Source organism: Coturnix japonica, chromosome 1 (assembly GCF_001577835.2).
Source record: "Coturnix japonica isolate 7356 chromosome 1, Coturnix japonica 2.1, whole genome shotgun sequence".
NCBI lineage: Eukaryota > Metazoa > Chordata > Aves > Galliformes > Phasianidae > Coturnix > Coturnix japonica.
The window spans coordinates 170,233,838-170,250,584 of record NC_029516.1 but is presented as its reverse complement, the minus strand read 5'-3'; the positions used below and the strand labels follow the sequence as shown (position 1 = coordinate 170,250,584).

The window sequence follows — 16,747 nt, the reverse complement described above, 5'->3', positions numbered from 1 at the left end:
GGACGCAGCCAAAGGGTTGTGATCAATGGTTCTGTGTCAGGGTGGAGGCTGGTCACAAGTGGTGTCCCTCAGGGGTTGGTCTTGGGACCGGTGCTCTTCAACATCTTCATCAATGACATAGATGTGCACATCTGTGTGCACATCGAGTGCACCCTCAGCAAGTTTGCGGATGATACCAAGCTGAGTGTTACTGCTGATACATTGGAAGGAAGTGTAGCCATCCAGAGGGGCCTGGACAGACCAGAGAAGTGGGCCCATGTTAAGTTAATGAGGTTCAATAAGGCCAAGTGCAGGGTGCTGCACTTGGGTTGGGGCAACCTCAGGTATTTATATAAACTGGGGGAAGATCTCCTTGAGAGCAGCTGGATGTGGCTCTGGGCAGCCTGGTCTGGTGGTTGGTGGCCCTGAATATGATGTGGAGGTTGAAGCTGGATGATCATTATGGTCCTTTTCAACCCAGGCCATTCTATGATTCTATGATTCTAAGAATAAGGTAATAAAATGTTATTAAAATGTCAGTTGTCTCTTCTTGCAAATTCTGTAATGCTTTGTAATTTGGGCTATGAGTAAGATGATAAGGAGAAGGAATAAAGAATGCTGAGAAGGTCTAGCTATACAGTATTAGATACAGGTATACATTACTACATACATATATATATATAATAATAATAATAATCATAAAATAAACTGAAGTAATTAACACTTTGCTTTAGGATGCAGTGAGTTCTCAAGCCAGCCTACAAAGTGGAAGATAAACTGTTGTGGATTTGCTGATAGAGAGATTGACGTGGACTGATTATATCAAAGCAGATTTCCTGCCTTGAAGGGGTGGTTTAGCGCACTGTCAGATGCTTCAGAGACAGGGAGAAACTGTTCATTTTATAGATGATGTGTAGAGTTTGACTGCCTGCAGAGTGCCTGAGAGTTGCCTTGCATGCAAGTTCAAAGTAATTTTGCATGTACTTAATATCCAAATTGGGGGGAACAGCTGCCTTTCCATCAAAGATCTAGCAGAAAAAGCCTATTAAGTAATGGGAGAACTCCAGCCTCACTATAAAAGAGGATTTTATTTTATTTATATTGTTTTTGGCTTACGTACTTCCACTCTATTTTAAAGATAAGAGACTGGCACTAGCTTTAATATAACAACAGTATTTCTCATTCTGAAAACAACACAGTGTATCTGGCATTTTAAGAGACCACTGAGGGAATTCAGAACAAATGCATATGTACTGCAAAATCATTACTGCATTTTTTCCTCATTGCAAATTTGGCAAACTAAGCCTGCAATCTCAATTGTAAACTGGATGCCAACTTGTTCTTTGATCACCAAGAGAAAAATAAGGTAATGACAACTCGGTTAGTCTTTCTGTTGAGTGGGAAGCTGGCTTAGGATCAGCTGTTGGCTTTTAGTTCAGTTGTGGTGCTGGGAAATAAAACTTAGCAGTGCAAAACCACAGCTGCACTCTGAATTCTGCACAATTCCTTTCTAGGTAAACCACAACCTAAATCTAATAAATAGCAATGAGATGGACCCCCACAGTACAATCCGTTCGTAAAAAGTATAATAACCTTAATAATGTAACCTTAGCAGCTGTTTTTGCAACAAGCCTAAGATGTGTTGGTGTGCACAGACTTCTCCAAATCTTCTTCCTGTCATGAGCGAAAGCTGATATCTGATATCTGATAATGATAATCTGCCTCCTTATTTGTGGTAGATGAATAGCTCTGATGTTTGTTGCTCTTAGTTTCTCAGGAGACTGGACTGAGAGGCTAAATCGGAGAATGAGAGGAGGAGTAAGTCAATCTAATAAAAGTCAAGTGCTTAAGCTATCAAGGTGAGAAGAGAAAACAAAGGAAGTAAGTTCATAAGCTAGTTGTGATGAGCTTCCATCAGCTTTTTCAAAATACAAACTCCATCCACTGGACACGTAATTTATAAAGGAGGTACTGAGTAAATTGAGATTATGCTTATATTTGGAGGGCCTCTTGAGTTTGTGGAATTGAAGTATACTGACTTCCATAGGTAGCAAGCTGATGCTCCCTTCCAGCCAAAATAGTGTGGCATTGGCCATAGGTGACATGTAGTTAGAAGCTAACAAGCACATTCCTTGTGCAAACCAGCTACTTGTGTAGCTCTGTTGAGCTAACTTGTGAAGGTCTCCTACTGCACCCAAGTTTCAGTGGCTGAACGCAAAGGAGAAAAGAGTGAGCAGTGCCTGGGGTCGAAAGGCTTAATCAGAGGGAAGGCACTGAATGCTTCTACTGTGACTCAGGACCTTCCCACTTGAGAATCTCCCTTGGCACATGTTGTCAGATTGCCCTGAAGCACTAACTGGGGTCAGAGCTCTGCTGGCTTGCAGGCTAAGCAAATAGCTGAAAATCCAGTCCCTAAACTTAAGGAGCAAATGACATGAGAAGGCAAATAACACAGGGGAAAGAAGGTGAAAGGGAAAAGCGGTCATCTGTATGAAAGCTCTTGCATACCCTTTTTCTGCTGTTCCTGCTGTTTTTGTTCATTAATGGGCTGAACAGTGAGGAGCTGGCTCATAACTGAGCAGTGTGTTTGCTTGAGGACAGAAGGAAACTACCACTGTATTCTTCTTCCAACTTGGAAGTTCTGTAGCTGATGAGAAGTATGTATTTTGGCTCTGAGAAGCACAGAACTATAAGCAGGAGGGAGGGCCAAACTTTAAATTGTCCAGTAATGCTATGGACAGCTGAATCTTGGTGTTGAAAAGGCCAATAGTGACCTTGGCTCTGGGCAACCTCAACTATATGTAGCTGATTAAAGAGGAAAAGCAGTCGTATACTTTAGGCAGGACTATGTAAACCTTTTCATTTCTTGCCATACTAATATGAAGGGGGAGTTAAGTGATAGGTGAGAATGATCTTTTTTTAGCATGAGGGTTGGGATTGACTCGTAGTATCCTTTTTATTCAGTGAATGATTGATCTTGGCAACCAAATCTGCAACCTCTAATAAAAGGGCTGTAATTGTAGCTGCACGACTGGACAAGAAGATTCTTCTAACTCATGAGCAGTATAAAATTGGCATTGACTTTGGCCTGGGGAAGATGTCACTGTCCTATAGCAGTGTGACAAATCTTTACCCTTAATGTCTCTGAGAAACTTGTACATTGCTTTGCTTTCTCCCTTTGGCTGTTTTTAGCTCGTTACTGAAGACTGATGAATGGAGAAAGTAGATTAATTCTGACTTTTTTTCCTTCTCTTAAGTACTCTCTAAATCTGTTTAGTAACTTTCCTGGTCTGCAGTTTGTCTCCATGCTATGCGTAAGGTGTGTGCTTAGTGTTGTCATATGCCTAACAAGGAAAGAAAACAATCTCTCAAATTGTTCATGACTCTGTGCTTTTTGGCATAATAAATAATAAATGCTGTGGCTATATCTAAAGATTTTGATAACAGTGTAGTTTGATTTCTGCAAGAGGTGTTTTCCTGAGTCTCTTAAAAAATGGAAAGATGAAGCAGCTAGAAAAATACTAGCTTTTATTTCTTAGTATTTTTTGCCACTTCCTTCCCTATACCTCTTATCTTGCATTCAGTGTTGATAGGAACCTGTATACTTACACCATAATCAGCATTTTACTTCAATGACTTTTCTAGTTTATTTCTGCTGATTGCAAAGTGTGAATTTCTCTCTCATTTATTTATTTATTTATTTCCCTCAGGCACTTACCAGAAAAAGTCAAAGATGATGTTCAGCTGAAGAATATGAGTGGACAGTGGTTTTATGAAGCAAAGTCAAAGAGGCATAGAGATAAGATCCATGGAGCAGATATTATCAGAGCTTCCATGAGAAGGAAGCCTGCTACTCTTGGTAAGCATTTGGCTCATGTTTTGTTTTGGAAAGGCTTGCATAGAGGCGGTACTCTTACAGAAGTGTCAGAAGTTAGTTAAGTAGGTGAAATGCAAGCAGAGTGTGTTAGTCTTATGAACAGAAAAATTATTCATAATAAGGATTTTATATGTAATTTAGAGTGTTGGTTTCCTTCTCTCTCCAAGAAGAGCCTGGCTTGGTTGTCTTTACACCCTCCCTTCAGGTATTTATAGATGTTGATAAGGTTCCCCAAAGCCATCTCTTCTCTAGGCTTAAAATGTCCTGGCTTTCTCAATCTTTCCCAATAGGGGAGATGTTCTTAGTCATCTTCCTGGCTCCTATTGGAGTAGGACATAGTATAAACATGGTATGTGATAACTGCTATCAGAAGGGACTGTCTTGTGGTAATGTGCAGGACTAAAAGCCCTCTGCAGTGCTGCACTGCATTCTTATTTCTTCTTTTTAGACCCTATAAGTAAACCCAGAAAAGGGAGGAATTCCTGGTTTTTGGTTGTGTATGTTTATATTTGTTTTCCTATTGATTTCTCCATTAAGTTCCATAAGACTTCAAGCTGTTGTTTTTAACATTTACTATGCTTTGTCTCAAGGCATGTGAGAATGGTATCCCATATAAGAGGTGAGCACTTCCTGTTCTGGTTTTGAGCTGATTACCATTAACGTTATCCCCAGGGAAGAAAGAACAATCAATCTATATTCACAGAAGCATATGTGAAATAGGATGCAGGATTTTGTAGATCTGTTATAAATCTCTCCAGCATCTGGTTCTCCAATCTAAGGAGTTTATTTTTGTTATTCTTTGTACAGGAAGTGATTTATTTCTCAGAGTCCTGTGTCCCCTCTTAACCTCCCATAGTTCTAAATCCTTTTGACTTAAAGGGCAAGAGTTATATCACCCACACTAATCTGCACTGAAATTTGTATTCTTCGTTTCTTTTTAAAGCACTGTTAAGGGATTTGTGTTTGTGATAAATCTACCCATAAGGACAGCTACCTCTTCAAATGAAAATCATAACCAACTTTAAATTTACTCCTGCAGAAACAAAGTATTTAACTTGATTTACTGAACTTCAACTTTATTTTCAATTTTCTATGCCTTACTTTTGTTTCTGTTTCATAGAGACACAGAGGTGTTTTTTTGTTTTGTTTTTGTTTCTTTCCTAATGTATAACTAACAGCAAAAACAACAGGATCAGTCTTTACCAGAATTGCTGTACGAAGCTTAAAATCACAGAATGGTTTGGGTTGTAAGATGTCTTAAAGATCATCTAGTTCCAACCCCCCTGCCACAACAGGGACACCTCTCAAAAAATCAGGTTGCTCAAAGTGTCATCCAACCTCCATGGATGGGGCATGCACAGCTTCATTAAGTAACGTGTTACAGTGCCTCACCACCCTCTGAATAAATAATTCCTCATCTAGTTTGAGCCTTTCCTCTTGTATTTTAAAGCCTGTTACCCCTTGTCCTATCACTACATTCCCCAACGTTCCTGTAGGCCCCATTTAGTTACTATGGGAGGCTGCTATAAGGGCTCCCCGGCACCTTATCTTCTCTAGGCTGAACAAGCCCAGCTCCTTCAGCCTCTCTCCATAGGAGAAGTGCCCCAACCCTCTGAACATTCTTGTGGCCTCCTCTGGACCTGCCCCAACAGCTCCACATCCTTCTTGTGCTGGGAGCCCAAGAGCTTAACACAGCACCACAGGTGGAGGAGTCTCCTGAGAGTGGAGTAGAGGGGGAGAATCACCTCCCTGATCTTCTGGCTGCACCCTTTTGAGATAGCTCAGGATGAGGCTGGCTTTCTGGGCTGCAGGTGCACATTGCCAGACCATGTTGAGCTTTTTATCCCAGTCTTTCTTCTCAACACTGCTCTCAGTCCATCCGCTCCTCAGCCCTTATTTGTGCTTAGCATTGCCCTAAAGTAGTTGGTAGGACCTTACACTTGTCCTTGTTGAACTTCATGAAGCTTGCATGGCTCTGTCTGTCAAGGTCGCTCTGGATGGCATCTCTTCATTCTATATTGTCAGCTGTACAACTCAGCCTAGTGCTGCCCTCAAAATTTCTGAGGATGCTCTGAATACTTGTGTCCACATTGCCAATGAAAATAATAAATACAGAACTGAGAGACACCACTTATTGCTGGTTTTTACCTGGGCAATGAGCTACTTGTATCTTTTCACATGGCCATTAAACCAGTTCCTTGTACACTGATGTCTGTTGCTATTCCCTTGTCTGCCAATGTCATCACTCTGTCATAGAAATCTCTATGTAGAATTGCTTTAATTTGTAAAGCAGGTGTTCTTGGAGTAGTAATGTGACTTTGTTAGAGAGATAAGTGAAATTTATAGTAGTATTAAAATATAGCCATATTCTTTAGAAGACACCGGATCTAATTAAATCACAATATTCATCCTAGGTATTCACTATAAAAATATACACCTCACTGACATCATTAAAATGTTGGGTGATTCAAGGCTTTTGAAACAGCTGTAGGACTGAATGTAAATACTTCTGTTTGCTTGTTGTGAAATATTGTATGAACACATGGGAGATAACAGTATCCCTCTTTCATGCCTTAGCTGAAGTGAGTCAGAGCAAATCAAACAAAGCAAAGGACAGCTGGGTGAGCAATGTTAACAAAGAAGTCTTTGCGCTGCCAGAACTACATGGCATTGTGGAACATCAAGAAGAAGAAGAAGAACAGAAATCTAGTTCAAGGTAAGCTGTCTGCTCAGTCACAGTTAACACAAGTATGCCAGGACTGGTTAAACACATGAGCTGTAAGTACCCTTCAAGTATTCCCTTATTTCAGAGATCATCAAATATTTCCCTGCAATGGCCCAAGGAAACAATTCACATGAGTTGTTGACAGTTCATAGTTATGCACTGTTAGTTGTTCTGGAGTTGAATGCAGCTATGTTTCCTTTATATCTACAAGGAGAAAGATGCCAGTGGTGTGTGAGGTGGTCCCACGGTCATATTCATGCTAACATTCTGTTTGGCTCTCAGAAGTAAGACCAGGACTTTCTGGTTAGAATAGCTGCCATGATCTGTAAGGTCCCCTTGTAATATGGGGGCAATAACTGCCTCTCTTCATTTGATTGCTCAGTGACACTAGGCTATTGATTCAGTCTGAGTTTTAAACTTGGATCATACAAAAAATTGGAGATTGAGAAATTGTTTTAGGATAGATTTTCCATGTTTTCAGTGCATTTGAGACTTCTCAGGCTTTTTTAAGAAGACCAAGCATACTTCACATGGGAAAGAAGCAGAAAGTTTGGATATCTGAGGAAAAAAGATGTGATTCTACCAAGGAAAAGAAATCACTCTGGAAGGCAGAGGCTTAGGTTAAGAGCTGGATATTACTAGTCAGCTTGGAGTGTCAGCAAGTCAACAGAGTGAGGTAAAAACTGGAAGTGCTTTTAGGGTGACTTTTATTTCTGTTTGCACCATTGATTGGTTCTGTGAACTTTCATCTTCCTTTCTGTCTTCTATGTCCTTCTCTGTATGTCATCTATTTTTTCTTTGCAGCAAGGCTTGTCTCCTACTATGCACTTGTACAATATCTAGTAGCAGTTCCATCTTTCACTTTCCTGGTCTGCAAAATGGGTACAAACATTCACGATGAACAATACGAAAGACTGATGTAAGTCTTAACTACTCTGTCTTGCTTTACTGCTCTTTCTTACCCTTTACATTTTGTTATCAGCAAACTCAGAGATGTATCTGTCCTATATGTGTCTGATATTGTACTGGAAGCTCAAGCAAACTTTGTCTAAGAACTTCCCTAAAAATGAAGTTGTATAGTAATGATGGTTAAGTTTCCTTTGCACAAGAAAGAGCTTAGCTCCCCTCCCAAGTTGGCTGTTAACATTGAAGTGTCCATTTTTACTGAATGTGGATAAATTTTGGTTCGCTTTTATCTTCAAGAGATTTTAGAATTATTTCTTAATGGACGGCAGAAGACATGCTGCTGTTTAATGCATCTGTTATGGTATTTTGAATGCTGCTTCCAGTATAAGGGAAAGGAGATGATCCTTTAAAGAAGTACAGCTTTATGGTGTTCCATTTCAGCTCCACAGATCTTTTGACTGATCTAAAAGTAATTAACTTAATAAACTTCTAGGGCAGTGTCTTTAAAAAAATATCTAGCACAATGAGGTTTAAGAGCATGTAAACTATGTGCTTGGAATGTGACCAACGTGATTGTGATCTTTAACTTGAAGTCATATGATGATATATTTCAGGTTGCACCCATGTGAAAAATGATAATTATTTTCCAGGATCCTCTCCTGCCCTTTGCTCTAAATTATTTCAGACATCCGCCTGTATTCTTTCTTTATGAGCACTTGTACTCACCAATACCTGAAGATATTCCCTATAAAACAAGCTCTCACTGTCTAGGATTCATGATACTGTTCTGTTATATTGATGCTGGACTTATAGGATATGGCTGCATGCTTCCCTGTAATGGCAGCAGCTGATTGAAATTGAGGGAGAAGAACAATCTTGGGAAATCAGTGGTTCTGATTGCTTGGGGGTGTGAGTGGCAAGAAGGGATTTTTGATTCAGTCATTAGGATAGCAGAGCCAAGGCGATTAATTTCTGTTGTCTTATTCTCTTGCAATGTAGTAGTCTCAAGATGGCTGGAAATAAAAGGAGGAAATCAAATATTGTACTGGGTCTTGGTATTCCATAAATGAGTTCAAAAGTTACATTTGGCACTTGGACTTTTAATACATTTTTAAGTGCTATTTAAGAGTAAGTTTGTGGAGCTTCTGATTTTAGGTTGGTGCTTGGTTTTTTTTTTGTTTGTTTATTTATTGTTTTTGTTTGTTTCCACTGCCCCCTTTCTTCCCCTAAGCTTCAGATCATCACTGACTTGTAGACTTTGCTTAAGCTAAACAGCTGCTAACCTCGGGTTTGGGATTAGACCTGTGTTCTTCTGGCTCCTGTTACTGAGCCAAAGCATTTCTAATTGAATGTGGAGGAAGTTAGTTGAGCTCTGGTAGTTCTGTGTGAGCACAGAGGGTTAAGAAGAGCCCAGGGGCCAACTCAATTGCCCTTCTGTCAGAATGCTGCTATTTCAGCTGCTACAGAAATCAGCCCACAACTATTTTGTTAAAATTAGCACGATAATCTTCATTTCCACACCCTAAATATCAATATCCTGTAACAAAGCAATGACCTCCCACCTTTTTTGGGAGTAGGGTGGTGGGAGAAGTGCATTGTGTCCCATATTGCTTTTCTTGCATACCAGAGGCCAATAGTGTGAAGTGCCTCTGAAAGTATAACTTTGCACAGAATGAGTTTTGATGGTGTGACTCAGACTGTCAATATTACCTCCATTCAGCGATACCATCTGTCTATATGCTGATTCTTGAACAAAGGAAGTATTAAAGGGACTTAATCTTTCAAATTATGATTTGTAGGTTTACTTCTTCCCTAGGTCAGAAAATATTGAATAGGTGACAAATTCCTGTCTGGTCCCACCAATGTCTACATGGAGTTTGGATCTGCAGTGTTTTTCAGCACTGGTTTGCTGAATAGCATTGTTTTAAGTCTGGCAGTGCTTAATAGTGTGACTTCATGCTCTGTCTTAGAGTATCCTTGCAAATGCAGCATGTCTGGAAATAGTTCATTCAGCTTTTCCATCTGTATGCTCCTCTGTTCAGGCCTTGTGCTGTGACACCCAGTTACAGGATCTTGATTTTTGTTGTTGTTAACTTCCTTCTATTTTTCCCAGCCTTACACTTTGTTTGTAGCAGCATTTTCCATACATAATGCAAAAATAGCACTTTAATTATTCTATAGTAAGTGTGAAATAACATTGCATTAAAATGTTGCGAGTTGTGTGTGTTGAGTAATCACATTAAAAAATTATCTCCCTGCCTGTAAGAAAGCAAGCAAGCAAACAAACAAAAACAGTAAAAAAAGAAACAACAAACAGACAAGAAAAGTCCCCTAAAAAAACCTGAAAAAACAAAAACTAACAAAATCCCATTACTTGAAGGGAGCTTATGAGCAAGAGGGGGACCAACTTCTTACATGGTCTGATAGCGACTGGACAAGGGCAAATGGCCTTAAACTAAAAGAGGAGAAATTTAGATTTGCTGTTGGGAAGAAATTTCATACTCAGAGGATGGTGAGGCCTTGGCACAGGCTGCCCAGAGAAGCCCTCCCATCCCTGGAGGTGCTCAAGGCCATGTTGAATGGGCCCTGAGCAGCCTGAGCTGGTGGTTGGCAACGAGTCCATGGCAAGAAGTTGGGACAAGGAGATCTTTAAGGCCCCTTCCAACCCAAGCTATTCTATGAACTTTTAAAACTGAAGGCATAAGAACATCTTAAGTTTTTTACACCCAGAGTACATAAAAGCATTGTCAGCGTTTAAAATAAGGAAAGGATTGAATCATGCTTGTCCTGATGAATAGCAGATGGTCAAGATGAGGCATAAAGTATGGGAGTGCACAGGTGCTTATAAAAACAAGAACCCAAACTCCACCTCAGGAAAACAAAGACTATTTAAACATGTGATTACCAATTTTTTTATTTTTTTATTTTTTAATTATTTTGTTTAGGTTTTTAATGCTAAGGATAGAAACTACAGTGGAATGATATTTCTGAAAAGGAATTGAAAGTTTCAATATCAAGCTCTTTGAAAGCTATACGTTCTTTTTCTTGTTTAGGAACTGGGATGAATAAAACTAAGTTAATACTTCCTACCTGGAGAGCAGTCATTTATCCTGCTTTAGATTGTCCTTGTACTCATCCCCCAAATTTTAAGCATGTGAGTTAATGCTAGGATTTTCTGTACAGATATACTGAAAGTGCTTATTAAATGAAGACCACATATAAACCCACATCAATATTCCACCTCAAAAACAAAACAAACAAACAACCAAAAAAACCACCAAACCCACAAACTTATCGGACAAGGATAGATGTGGTAATACTGACGTTGTTTGCAGAGTGGCTACGTTTACATAAAGCTTGCTCAGAAAATTCTTAAAGATACAAAAAATGTATTTTTTGTACTGTCTTGTACTTTTGAAGTTACATTGAATTATTTAACAGAGAAAGAAATTTTTGCAAGGAGATAATTCTTGGTGCTCTATCTCCTTGCTGTGGAGGGAGGTTGTGCTTCTGGATCTGATGAGAACAATGAATAGCAAAACTTTGTGCTAAGAGGTTTTATTTTAGTATGTACAACTGAATATCAGCTTTTTGGAAGATGACTTGATTGCTGAGGTTGTTATATGTTGTTTCTTTGCAGTTCTGACCCAGTAACCTCTTTGTTAGACAAACCAGATAGAAGATCTGTGAAGGCAGCAACATCAACAGCAAAAGTAAGACTGGTATTGAATGTAGAAAACATTATCCTTTACATCTTGCATGTTTCTTTCCTTGAATGGTAATGATAATTTGAGATTTAAGGAAGAAAAATAATAGGCTGGAAAAAAAATGGGTGTTTTGTTTGGGGGGAGATGATGGAAACTGATAAAATTTCAGTCCTAAAGTAATCAGCATGTGTCTGTGCTTGACATTGTTTCTGACTTCGTCAGGAACTGCAAATAAGTCTTGCTCTCTTCCAGAATCTCTGAAGTATAGAAATAGATTTGCTTATTTATTTTTACCTTACAAGTGTTCGGAATTTTCAACTATCTTCAAGTGGTGTCTTATCTACGTTGTTGGTAACTTCAGAAAGGATTAGGATGTTGCTGGCATTTCTTACAGTTCTGCGGTTCAGATTTATTCGATGTCTTGTTATGTATCCAATTTAAGAAGTGTGCTTTTAGATACTACTGATGGAGTAGTGAGGTAGAGGATATCACTGAACTTTCATTTATTCTGCCAAGGTTGTATTGATACAATAACTTGACTCTATAATGTTCATTTTCTTTTTTTTAGCAAAGGAGAAATCCATTTAATTCCATTATATCAACTGATAACTTCAGCAGTGGAGAATCAGAAAGCGGACAAGCCATTCTACCTCAGCTATCAAATAAGGGTAAATATTAATACAACTGTGAATGTCTTAGTGCTGGATATGGAAATTAGTTTTACTTCTGTTGCTTCTTACTGTAGGATAAAACAGGTTTTCATACCTTAACTATTCTACTTAATTTATTAGCTAGTTCATTTCGAACACAGAATCATAGAATTACCCAGGTTGGAAAAGACCTTGAAAATCATCAAGTCCAACTGCAGCCTAACCATAGTACCCTAACTCTAAAAAACCCTCTGCTAAATCATATCCCTGAGCACCACATCCAAACGGCTCTTAAACACATCCAGGCATGACGATTCAACCACCTCCCTGGGGAGCCTATTCCAGTGTTTAACTACCCTTTCTGTAAAGAAGTTTTTCCTAATATCCAACCTAAATTTGCCCTGGTGCAATGATGTAAAACGTGAGTATACTCAGGAAATAGATGCTTCACACATTCCTTTTGCAAGTGTTCTTGTCCTGAATCACTAGTAGATAACACAGCAAACCCATACTCAAGGAAATCTCTATCATTATGACTTTCCAGTCACTACTGCTGTTAGCTCAGCAGAAGAGTCAAGCCTGTCTTTTTTTTCTTGTGTTTCCTCTGTCCAGTTTATTTTAGAATCTCATATTTCCTATAGAATTCTCTGCAAGAAAGTAGATAAGTGATGATTTTCACAATGCAGGCATCTGAAATTGTAATTTACAGGCTCAAACATGTCAATTACTCTCATGTATCTATTATGAAGCTTGCTAATAGAAAAGGGAAACGTGCACATACAGAATTTTAAAAAATCTTCATATCCCTACTAGGAGACTGTTCTTACTTTTTAACTTGTTCTATGTGAAATTGAAAATACCTTCTTCTGTAGACTGCTGTTTATCTTCTAAACCTGAGAAAATATTTGAAATCTGCCCCTTTCCTGTAAAGTTTAACCCTTGCAGGAATTATGCTGATAAAAAATTTGGTGCACTCCTTATCTTTGAAATGCTCTCATTTTTTTTTCTTTTTTTTCCCCCTATTCTAAGAGTATTAATTAGCTAGAAGAACTGTTAAAGTTTCCTGTTATATACAAATGGAATCAACACTTACATTGAATTTCCTCCTGTGTTTTGAGCAGGTGTTTTTAATCAACATAATCACTTCATTCTAGACCTGCACTGCATCATACACCTCTGTTTAGGCAGATGAATTTCATGTAAATTACGATTTCTTCTCTGTGTATGTCTTGCAGAAATTTTGTTACCTTCAGAGGAGAGCCAACCTAAAGCAAACTTAGAAAATGATGAAATGGAGACATCTAAGAAACCTTCTGAAGAGCCTACTGAGGAATCACAGAAAGGACCAGATAAGCGACCTGTCCCCAGAGCTAGAAAATTAGTTCACAAAGTAACTAATCCTGTGCCACAGGGAGAAGACACTGTTCCCAAACCAGCAAAACGGACCCAGGGGGTTAATGGCACTGTTACACTGCCCAGGGGCATTCTGAAGCGCAGTTCAAGTTCCAGTTCCACTGACTCAGAAGTTCGTGCTAATCAGATGTTAGATGTTCAGAGTAAAAATGGTATTCCTATCACATCTATTTTAGAAGGAGAAGCTGACAGGAATTCTTTTATGGAAGAAGCAGAAGGTTCCACACAAACTTCACTGGAAAAATTAAAACAAGTGAGGTTCTCTTCTAGCACAGGAAAAGGAGAACCTTTGCAAAGCCCACAGCTACTTCATAGAAAAGAAAAACAAGAGTCTGATTTGTTAAAATCCAGTGAAGTGAAGACTAGAGAAAATGATGCTAGTAGATCAGATTCTCTTGAGAATAAACAGACTTCCACTGTAAAGCCTCTGGAGACCTACTCATCAGCTCAACAAGTGAAAACAATAGATAGTTTACAAGAAGATATGTCAGCATCCAGTCCTCATGGCACTAATAAGTCAGTCTCCCTTGTTAATCAGACACTGCAGACAAAGATCGTTACTCCTAAGAAACTTGAAACTCCAGAGAGGATCTCCACCAATATCCCGCCAAAGAGCAAAGATGAACAGAACGTTGACCAAATACATGAAAATAACTCCAAGTTTTTGAGCCATGAATCAAAATCTCTCAAAAACTTTACTGGTAAGAGAATGATAGGAATGAGCAAGAGAATGCAATAATAATATCCCGTATACATTCAAGTTCAAATTTCTAGTATAAAAAAATTAACAACTAAGAAACATGGATGATAGGAACCCGCTATATTTTGAGAATTTCTACAGCACTTTGATTCTAATTCTCTAATGTGTTAAAATTTTTTTAGATTATCTTCTGTTAGCATTCTTAATAGATTGCTGTCAGATCTGAGCCTGGATGGTCAGGTGATGAAGGTGACATAATGGTGCTTGGATAAACTTCCTCTATTAAAATTTGATAGATGTGTCTGGGTGGCAACTGAAGAATTCCTGCTGTACTGCTGTTGGCTGTCTCTGGTAGTAAACCAATTGAAGCTTGAGGGTTATTCAAGTGACTGAACATAAATATGCCACTCCTCCCTCTTCACTAGAACCTTGCCCCTCACTAGAGCCATTTCCTTTAGAATATGGTTAACCAATCTTACCTGCTACCACCCTCAGAATAATCTGACTCATCTTCCAACAGAAAAAATCATTTTCCAGTAGGAATTTTTCATCACTATGTTGCATGTGGTATGATTCTTTCAAAAACACATGGAAAGAGCTCTTTCATCTGCTAAAGTTTAAATAAACAAACAAAAAATCCTAAAAGCAAACAAAACAAAACAAACACCAGAATACCCCTGCCCCAATAAATAAACAAAAAACTGAAGTTTTGGATGTTTAAAAACTTTTGGAGTGTTGTCTAATTCCTAACTCTGATGAGCTTGTTTATGTTGTAGATGAACATCTGCTTTCTGCTGAGACAAAAACACAAGAACTGTCAGATAGAAATTCTTCAGGCCTTCAACAAGGTAAGCCTGATCTTGTTGAGGAACGAGACGCTAAAACTGTTTTCAAGCCTGACAAACATGGTGATGAAATTGTGGAAGTGGCTGATGAATCTGTATCAAAAGTCTTAGATTGGTTTGAAAGAACTTCTGGGTCTGAAGACAGGAAGCCTGAATCAGCCAAATCCCAAGGAGGGGAACTCAAAGAAGTGAACTTTACAACCAGAACAGCTCTTCCCACAGAGCACAGTGGAACTAGTGTGGATAAAAAAATGCGGGTTAGAGAAGAGTTACCATGTGGAAAGAATAAACAACTGAATGCTATTTCACCCTCCACATTTGTTTCAGAAGATATACAGCAGATAAAAGGGTGGAGGAAACCTAAGGTGGGCAAAGAGAATGAGGAGCAAAATGAGAAATCCCTAAGTGAGCTTGACTGTACAAGAACTGAAGCAAAAGAATCTGATGAAGAAATCAAGCAACAAAATCAAATAAATGTCTTGGAACATCATGAACACGTGTTACCAGCTCAGAAAAGTGTATTGGAAAAGGCAATAAGAGCAAAAAGAAGAATTAGGGAGATTAGAGCATTTTGGGAAAGACATGAAACTATCCCCAGTCATGGACAGAAAGAAGTTGGTATCCATACTAATACATCAGCTGGTGTTGCATTGGAAGGTCTCAAAGAAAGTGACAAAATAAAACCAACTGCATTATGCTTACATTATGGATTAGATGATCAGAGCAAGAGTACATTAAGTGCTGAATTAAAATGTACAACCCAGGCTTCAAAAAGTGATCATCAGAACTCTTTTGAGTTTGTACCAGGCCATGCAGATAAAAAAACAGAAAGATCGCTTCCACATGAGGGTAAGCTTAATGAATATACAAAACTGACAAAAGACAGTAACTTGCAGTCAGGAGTTGGTGGCACTTCAGCTTCCCCAGAAATCAAAGATAAAGATGGGAAAGAAACATTTAAAGGAAAAGTTGCTGCTTTTTCCCAACAGAATTCCAGTTTTCAGGCTTTGTCTTTAAAAGAAAAAAATAATGAGATGTCCAAGAATCAAATGTCAAGTCCTTCACAGTTTCAGAGTCTGAGAAACTTTTGGGATACTAGAGTTAAGCTACAAAGTAGTGCTGATAGGGAAGATGTTTCTTTGCCAAAAAATGCTATTCATAATAACGCTTTTATAACCTATGACAGAAATCCAGAGGAAGATAAGTACAGAGATAATGTGAGCAAACAGGAGGTAAGCCAACAACATACACAAGCATCTGAGAAAGAAAAAACAGGGAAATTAGATTCTGTGGTCTGCAAACCTCCTCTGGGATTTCTTACTGTAAGAGCTTTGAATGTGACACCCACAAAAAGTAAAGACACTGTCCAACTGGTCAAAAAGCCAATCATCTCTCATCCCCATGAAAAGACAGGTCTTCAAAGCCATGAAGTTAAAGAACATATAGATAAAAATATTGTTTTGTCAAAAGAACATCCTCTCAGAGGTTCTCAGATGTATTCTGAGCAAAACCTTTCCAGAGAAATCATTGCATATCAACCTTCTGAATTAGGTGTAGGGATGAAAACCCTTGATACTGCGGATAATACAGTACAGACTAATTGTAGTGTAGCTTTAACATGCCAGCATGATACTGGTCTGTCTGAAGATGTCATTGAGACAATAGAAAAGTCTCTTGCCCCCTCCAAGGTCAGTGGCTTGAGTTCAGCTCTAGAAAACCTGGTAAAAGAAGCCTCTGAAACTCCATCTCCTAACCGAAGACATGCAGAAAGTAAAGGACACAGGACTGCTGAGATGCAAGCTAAAAGCACCGAGTATGAGCAAGATGAAGAGTCACTGCAAGAAATCAGCGAGACTGTAGAGAGGACTGTTGCCCCCTGCAAGGTCAGTAGCTTGAGTTCTTCTCTAGAGAAGCTGCTGAAGGAGGCTTCTGAAACACCACCTCC

The 16,747-nt window shown here is 38.8% G+C and overlaps 1 protein-coding gene across 2 annotated transcripts in view; it reads left to right on the top strand.

Annotated features, from left to right (window-relative positions):
* Positions 1-16,747, top strand: part of SYTL2 (synaptotagmin like 2) — a 46,721-nt gene that overhangs the window by 16,786 nt on the left and 13,188 nt on the right. For both annotated transcript variants that reach the window (XM_015852417.2, XM_015852419.2), the window contains exons 3-8: positions 3,690-3,838; positions 6,434-6,572; positions 11,128-11,200; positions 11,763-11,862; positions 13,080-13,958; positions 14,734-14,805. In XM_015852417.2, coding sequence (XP_015707903.1) covers positions 3,690-3,838; positions 6,434-6,572; positions 11,128-11,200; positions 11,763-11,862; positions 13,080-13,958; positions 14,734-14,805 — 1,412 coding nt within the window. The remainder of the gene's footprint in view (positions 1-3,689; positions 3,839-6,433; positions 6,573-11,127; positions 11,201-11,762; positions 11,863-13,079; positions 13,959-14,733; positions 14,806-16,747) is intronic.